The following is an 8,404-nucleotide window of genomic DNA, read 5'->3' on the forward strand; positions in this document are numbered from 1 at the left end:
TCCTAACAGAGGTTAATAAAAAACAGAAAGCAGCACAGCTCCCCAGAAATCACATAAGGAATCATCCCATTCATCAGCGGGCCATGGAGAGAATCTTTACTTACTTTTGATACTTTCTTCTTCGATCCATCAGTACTTTCTGCTTCTTCATGTTCCTTAACACCTTGGGTAAGATTCGTGTAATTGACCAACTTGCCAAGGAGAGATGACACTTTTGGTCGTATATCAAGTTCTTCCTGTGGAAAAAGACAACTACTCAACTTCTGCAGTTCACAGCATTTATGAAGAGAGACTGGGGGTCAAACCTTCCTTGGCATGCCTGAGGCTACCAGGGAACACACCAGGAAAATCATCCAGGGAATGACAGAGTATTTCATTGTGCCTGAACCACTGATTAGAGGATTTAATTTTCTGTAAGGATGGCAACTCTGACAGCAAAAGGCTATATCAAAAGGTCTGCACTGCATCCTTCTCCTTAGGTGCTAAAAAGCATAATTACAGCAATAAAGAAGTCTGAGATTTGGCAGACTTCTTGTAAGAAAATGAATGTGTACCTTGCTTGTATCTTTAATGTCAACTTACATCAACAGATATACTTCTAAAAATGTCAAGTTGCCAAACAAAGAAGAGGGATCAAATCAAGGGGAAAAAAGAACCAGAACAAAATCATTCCCTTCTCCTTTCTCTTTGAAAATAAAATGTCTCAAGTATCTGCACAGTAAGTAATGTACAGTAAAGAGAAACAGTGAGGTGGGGATGTGGAGGGTCCTGCTGAGCTTGGTGTGGCTCCCACTGGCCTCTGGTGTGAGCATCTGGTCCTCCTTCCTTCTACATGGAAACAGTCACATCTCTCTGCCACGCGGTCCTAATCAATCAGAATATCTGACCTTTTTCATCACACAGGGTATCTCTGCCTACTGATACCTCAGATAAGAGACACATGTGCTCAATCCCTCCCATCTTGGAAATCACATTAGGAGCATAAAAAACAGTTAGAGAAATCACCTCAAACAAGGCCAGATTTCTGTCATAGTAATCACCTCCCTTGCCTGCTTCTGTACTGTTCAGGAAAGGACTGTTTTCTTTATGGTTGCCATGACCTGCAAAGAAGAAAAGAAACAGGTTTTGAATAAGCAGAGAAAGACAGACATTGTAACCTTGACAAATTCATAGGGAATACACTTGTTTAGTCAATAGAATTTGTTTATTTTAGTATCTAAAGTTATGCAATGTTAGCAGTATCAGAGCTGTTACTCTAAAAGTAAAATTACTTCTATTTCTACTCCTCTATCTCATTAAAATAGAATAAACAGTCATCTAAAGTAAAATTTACAAATAGGGTCACAGCTACAAGGCTTAATGTGCCTTTATTCTCTAATGCTCACTTCTATAACTATTTCTTATACGGAAAAGTGACAAGTGATAAGACAGTTCTCACGCACTTAGAAATCATTATTAATGCTAAGAGCAACTTTTGAGCCGTTATGTCCAAACTGATTAGGTAGATTTAGTAAGACTAAACCCTTCAAAGACTACATTCTGTTAGTACAATAGAAGTAGACAGATGCCAAAGCACTCCCTCCCTTGCTTTTTATTGTTGTTTTTTTACTATGCCCACTAATCCCAGATATTAAACACACTCATCATGACTTTACCCTGTGTTTTGAATATTTAGACTGTGTATTCTTCAGACTCCTCTTAAAGTTAAAACCTAACACCAAGTACAGTAAAAGCAGAGCATTCACACATAGACTGAATGTTAATGTCAAATGTTAAAAAAAATGACAACATGGAAGATCAGTAGAGCTTTCTGTAACAAGTAGTAACTTAACAAAAAAAAAAAGTCACTATATTTTAAAAAAACCTTAGGGAAACAAAAAAAAGAGATTAGATTGATTTCCATCTTCAGAAGTTCCCAGATCTATGTCTCCCATTACACTCCGCTGAACAAAAAAAAAAATTCTTTTCTTCTGCCTGTACCTCTTCACTCCCTACTCTTTCAGCCAATACAAATGAAAGATTTCCAAGAGCATCTCCTTAAGAAAGGATCAATCCAAGGAATACTTTTTTCTATTTACAAAAGAAATAACCACTAAAGAAATTAAAAATGAAAGAAAAAATTATTCTCTCAAATTAAAATACTGCAAGTTAAAGAACTATTGTACACTGAACACACCAAAAGTAAGAGATTAAACAGCTGGATTTTCCGGTACATATTTTCAATTATCAAGGTAATTAATTCAGCAATACTACACAAAATTATTTTGATATAATTGAAGCGAAAATATCTGTGCCCTCTGAAATCTGAATCAACTTACAATATGAACTTAACACGCAAACGGAAGAGTCCTCCCCAACCCGCAGGGATGAGCACACACCGCACTGTTACAAAAGTAATTATTTTAAGCCAAAAAAATTCTGAGAACATTGAGTACTATTCTTACTGAGGGGAAGGGATGCATGGAAAGCAGCACAATTTGCTGGAAATTGCTGACAGTGCTTTGAACAAAACTGTTGGAAAAACAATATTCACAAACAGAGGGATTTTTAAGCTTCTGGAAGTAAACAGCTGATCAAAAATACAGGTAGAGAGCAGTCTGCTGTGTTTACATGCCTATTGCCTTTCTCACAGCTCTGACACAACTAACCCCAAAATGTTAATTAGCAGCTGCCTTGAACAAGTGGGCTCAGCTTATTTGCTGACCCCACCTACATGTAAGAAAGGCTCACTTTGCTGTACACTGTAGAATTTTTTACTAGAAAGGCATCAGTAAGCATAACCATACAGCATCAAAATCAAATGTTTATCAACTTCAGCACAGGTAAATATCTGCAAAAACTCCCTGCTTGCTGTATTTATTAAGTCTACACTGGCAGCAGGATTATAGAAGATCAATTTTGCTGCAGTGCTCTAAGCTGTGCTGCAGTCCCGCCTTTCTACTGTGGTTAAAGTACATTTGTGATTTTTGCTGAAGAAATGGAGTTATCTGCCATAAACGTTTAACTCATTAAATTGGACACAAATGATGGTGCAAATGATGACAACAGCAACAAAAATAGTCTATTTGATTCTTCGAGACTGGTCTCTACAGAATCTTCTCACCATTACACTTTACCAAACACAGTAGGGTCATGAGCAACTTTGGTTTGTTTCCTCATTGTCCATATACTATGTAGGAAATCCTATATACTATATAGGATCCTGTATACTAGCTCTGGTGACAGAATGTTTGAAATATCAGACTGATTTTTTTTTTTTTTAATCACAGTGATTTTTAAATCAATTCTTTACTGTCCTATATTTTCTTGTTCTTCCATCAGGAACCTTACCTTACCATTGTCTCAAGTCAGTATAATGGACATTCCCTTACTTGTAATGCTTATAGAAATTCTCACCATTTTGATGTATAAAATCACACTGTTGCCATGATAACTCATACTTTCAATCTCAGATATAGTATGACAACTGTTCTGCTCTTTCAAAATGCCAAGTCTCTCATTATCATCATTGGTATAACCCATCCTTATTTAAGAAAGATCACTTCATGCCATCTCCCTGAGTCTGACAAAGACCAGTGACTTAAGATGAATATTCAATTTAATTGATATTATTTTTCAGATGCAACTTCATTTTATCAGCAGGGAATTTTTCACAATTGGTCTCTTCAGAAACTCTCTCAAAGAGCTTTCATCTTCTCTCTCATTCTCAATTTGTATGTTTAAGTATCACCATTAGGTTTTCCTTCCAAATTTGACCCCTGGTGTGCTTGCTTTATACACTTTCCTGCACACAGGAAGCCCAAACAAACCAAACTGCAATAGAAAAATTAGTAGAACTAGTGACTGGAAATAGAGATTTGTTTTTGCAGTTGCTAGGGCACATCTTCCTCTAGATGGAATAGTTTAGATGATAGAAAAATACAACTGGTTTTTTACCACATTCACAACACTAGTTCCATTATCCTGTAATAACATACAGGTTATGAATTACTGCAGACAATGCAAAAATAAAAGTGGTCTTTCCTACTAATCTAATGAAGTGCCGCATTAAAGCCCCTCTCAAACATTGTACACCAGGAAGTGAAGGAGTGTAAATTTATATGCAAGTTCTTTACAATGACACCCTAGTTTCACTTCACCACTAAGCAGAACTGGATGCTGCAGAGATGTGCGCTGATTCAAGAAGGGTGCTGCATTGCCATGTTATATACAGCTAATTAAATGACAGCCAAAAATCACCCTCACCACACTTGCATGTTCAATGCAATTTCTACTTTTCAGACATATTCTAAATTAAAGTGTTCATCTTCCTTTCTCTCTTTCTATATTCTGTTTCCATTTCACAAGTAAAACCTATAACAGATGACCATTTCCTCCAGAAGAATCACAAATGTACTTTGACAAAATAGAACAGACCAGACTGCAGCACAATACATAAACTGTACTGCAATAAAAGCTCTGTCGAATATATTTTGTCTGCCAATAAGCAATACTAGCAGTTTCAAAGAGACTTACTTGCATGGGAAGAGCTTCTTATCTCCATCAGTTTTGGAAGAGAGCGGATGTGACCTCGGAAAGCTACTCTGGGGAATTCTTGCCCCAGCTTCACATGAGGGCAGTTTACATTCTGAAGCATGAAGTCTCCTGGGCAAGCACCATCCTCTGACATGCATACAGTTTTCCACATTCTTAGTTATTAATTCTTTGATCTTGGCCAGTAGCTACGTGGTGTTAGTTTTCATCATGCAAGATTGTTTTGCAAGGAACGTTTCTTAAAGAGGGGACTATATACTCTGCAATAGAGAACAATTTATTTGCCTTAGTGCCTAATTAATCTCAAATTTTGAGGCAGGCAAACTTTATTCCAAATAGGCTAATGTTTCCTCTTCACTTGTTTCAGTGTTTCTCAGTCTTCACTATCTTTCAGTAATTAAAGGCATTTTATTTCTGAATGCTACCAGTTCTCTTCCAAACCAAATAATTCTATTTGCAGCCACCACTACAACTATACAGTTTATCTAAACATCTCCAGCATAGTTCCCTGACTATTTTAACGCTCCCCTACTCAGATATGGACACCGATCTGTAGAACAAGTTTCTCATCACATGGATAACCTGAGTTCCTTAAAATATTAAAGATGGTTCATGAATAAAACCTACAAATCCTAAGTGTGCATACTCCCAGACATGCAAACACAAGCCCAGAAGACAGAATAAAAGCCTAACTTTTATCTCATTGCCAAGAAAAAACACTGTGGCTAAATCTGTAGCAGATATTTTACTGACTGGTTTTATTTTGTTCTTCTCCAAAAGGTTAATGTTATCTTTACTCAAAAAAAAAAAAAAAAAAGAAAAAAAGAAGGGAAAAAGATTAAGAACACAGAGGACAGTATTCATGTTACTGTTTTCCTTCTAGGAGACGATTAGGCCAGACAGACACAGTTTCACTGCTTGAGCAGGCTGAATGCAAGTCTTTTGTGCGAGCCATTGTATTTTCTTTAGTAACTGAGGGATGAAAACCAGAATTTAGAGAGAATTACAAACAAAACACATATATGAAATTACCTAAAGAACAGATTAGTGAGGATAAATGAAAGCTGAACAATTAGGCACAGTGAGATTATTATAAAGAACAGGAAAGTTCACAGAGGTAAGGTCTACTCAGCCAGACTACTAAAATAACCATCCCTGTAAGAAGGTGGTAAGAGCAGTTGCATGGCTCAACCTGTCAAGGTTTTATTCTCATCTACTGTCAGCTTCTGAACTCCCTTTTAGAAAACCACCATCCCCTACTTCATCATGTTCAGGTCAGTAACTGAAAATTAGCGCATTGTGAAACAACTGCCGATTTTTCCACTTGGACACGACTAACTCAGAGATGCTCACCTACTGCTTATGGAAGCTTTATCCACCTGGCAAGTTAAGGCATGACAAAGGCACAGACAGTCTGACCAGCTTCAGTTTGGCCAGCAGAGATAATACGGGAAGTGAAACAGAGTAATGCCAATTAAGCTACAATAAGGCTTAAAATAATAAAGAAAAAAATTCTGAAGAAGGCTGAACTTTGATAACAAACTTTTGCTACTTTGCTTCTACAGGCAATCTGAGCTAGTTAAATGCCAGCTGGCAGAGGCATGCACACCACGCTCACGGATTAAAGGGTGGGCTCAGTTCCGCGCACACTGCGTCTCACCTAAAAAATCCAATGCGCAGGCTGGAAGGTGGAAAGACCTTCCCTGGATCTTCGTTCGCGAAGACTGGCCATTATTATATTATATCTCAGGAGGAACAGCCTCAGACAGGAAAGCTGGACAAAGCTCCAGATACAGCTGTGACCTGGGATGATGGCATGCAGGGCTGCCATAATCCTCCCTGCCTGAAGTGTCAAGAGTTACATCTTCAGTGAGGGGCTAAATTTCTTCAAATAATTTTAGTATGAATCAGAGCACAAGTCAGAGTGGGAACTGAAATGCTTGGCTTGACAAAGAAACCTGTTGGTTTACTTAACTCTATAACTGACAAGCAGCAGGTATTTCCAAGAAAACCCAGCTCAAAAGGACAGCTCAACACACCTCCCTGCAATATAATTTAATTTCTGGAACAGCCTGAGAGTTAATATCTCACTTTTAATTGTACTATGCATGTATAGACTCCTTAATGTACACCACAGTAAAAAATATTGTAATGAAACAGCCTGTCTAGCAGCTAACACCACTTTTTGCTGTTTTTCAGACACTATTTCACAAGCATCACTGGCTACAAAGCTTATGATAGTTAAGGACACAAACCGAGCCATTTTCATGCCCACAGAACATCATTTAATCTGACTATTTCTTTAGTTAAAAAAATGCATTCATACTTTTAATATTCCATCTACAAGTAACACTGGAACCTAAGGTTAGAAATCAAATTTGATATTCAAGTAGTTGCTGTGGGTCTCCTTTAATCTAATTTCAGCTATCTAAACAGCAGGCAATTATATCCAAGTAGTCACACAAGCTCACTTTTCACTCAGAAAGAGATGGCCCAATTAACTGATTCCTGGAGTGCCTCCTGTGCACCTTGGCATGCTGCAAATTACCCCTAAACTTAAATAAAAGCCTAATTTATGAGTAGTTTAAGGTATGCAAAATTTATCCCACTTAGGAAACAAAGTTAGTTGTGTTCTGATTTATTTATGCAATTCCAGATTTTCATGAGTCAAGATGTTCTGCACATTTCTTCATGACTGGCAATTAAGCCAGAATTTATTTTGATTTTTTGACCACAAAGCCAAAATAGGTTTGCTACACTTAACTGTTCTCACAAGATCTAGAAATAAAGGCATACACCCATGGTAGGTATTGTACGGGGGAAAAAAAGTTAGAGAAACGATGGGATTCCTCCAAACAGAAATTACTGCATAACCAGGTAATTTTATTAGTCACAACATTAGTATTGAGGACATTTGGTCACAGCCTTATGGATGAAGTTTTTATATTAAAAGCTGTACATGTCCGTTTTTATTACACTTTGGGGTTTTAGTTTGTTTTTAAAACAGTTCTTGAGAAAGCCCTTCCAAGATGTCAATAAGGATAATGATTTCCCAAGCACTTGTACTGTTCCATCCAAAAGGCTTGCTGATGTTCAGAGCATTCTACTTGTCACCCACTGAGTATTGCTAAGGAAAAGAAAAATCTCAACACCTTTCTTGGCCTTTTCCAGCAGTTCTAGGCCCTGGTACCTTCACATTTCAGGAGCCAAGCATTCAAGAGTACAGCTGAAGTATATCAAGAGACTGATGCATTAGGATAACCTAAGAAACATGTAGATAACAATTTGATTTCAAATACATTCCAAATCTCGTTATATTCTTTACTTATGTGTCTCCTTATATTCTTTGCTTATATTCTTTACTTATACTTAACTTATTCTTCACATGTGGTTGGACTAAACAGAACTCCTCAGAACTGTTATAGAACCTTTTCCTTGGTTCATTTGGGAGACTGCAACAAGTAATTCTATGTACAATTATGTCTTTTCAGATATCATTATCTTTAAATTTCCTGAACAGACATCGGATATGGCTTCTTTTCTTAAATTATTCACTTTCAACAATTTAGCAGAATTCCTAATCCAAAGTCAGCAGCAGTACCTAGTAGAGATTTTTCTTCTAAGTAATAGTAAAAAAGAGAGCCTATTAGAAATATTTGCTTCTACATGAATAGCACACAACGAGTCAGAAACATGAAGCATTTCCAAAACAAAAATTCTGATTACAAACTCAATTGTGGCAGCTGACAGCATGGATCAGATAATGAGGAACACTTATTTTCCCTTTAGCTACAAAGTAGTCAATATTATGGGAGCCCCCGGTGGTCCAGGGGAAAACACACTGCACTGTCACTGCAGAGACCCGGGTTCG

General features: G+C 37.3%; 1 protein-coding gene across 6 annotated transcripts in view; it reads right to left on the bottom strand.

Annotated features, from left to right (window-relative positions):
- The window catches only part of SLC12A4 (solute carrier family 12 member 4), a 51,025-nt gene that overhangs the window by 28,193 nt on the left and 14,428 nt on the right, over window positions 1–8,404 (bottom strand). For 4 of the 6 annotated variants that reach the window (XM_027897936.1, XM_027897937.1, XM_027897941.1 and 1 more), the window contains 2 exons: window positions 1,006–1,100; window positions 105–236 (listed from right to left, as the gene is read on the bottom strand). In XM_027897936.1, coding sequence (XP_027753737.1) covers window positions 105–236; window positions 1,006–1,100 — 227 coding nt within the window. Of the gene's footprint in view, window positions 1–104; window positions 237–1,005; window positions 1,101–4,515; window positions 4,754–8,404 lie in introns of those variants that run through there. The other 2 variants (XM_027897938.1, XM_027897940.1) reach the window with 2 other exon arrangements.

Source organism: Empidonax traillii, unplaced genomic scaffold (assembly GCF_003031625.1).
Source record: "Empidonax traillii isolate 1590-97213 ecotype Southwest subspecies unplaced genomic scaffold, ASM303162v1 scaffold569:size410440, whole genome shotgun sequence".
Lineage (NCBI taxonomy): Eukaryota > Metazoa > Chordata > Aves > Passeriformes > Tyrannidae > Empidonax > Empidonax traillii.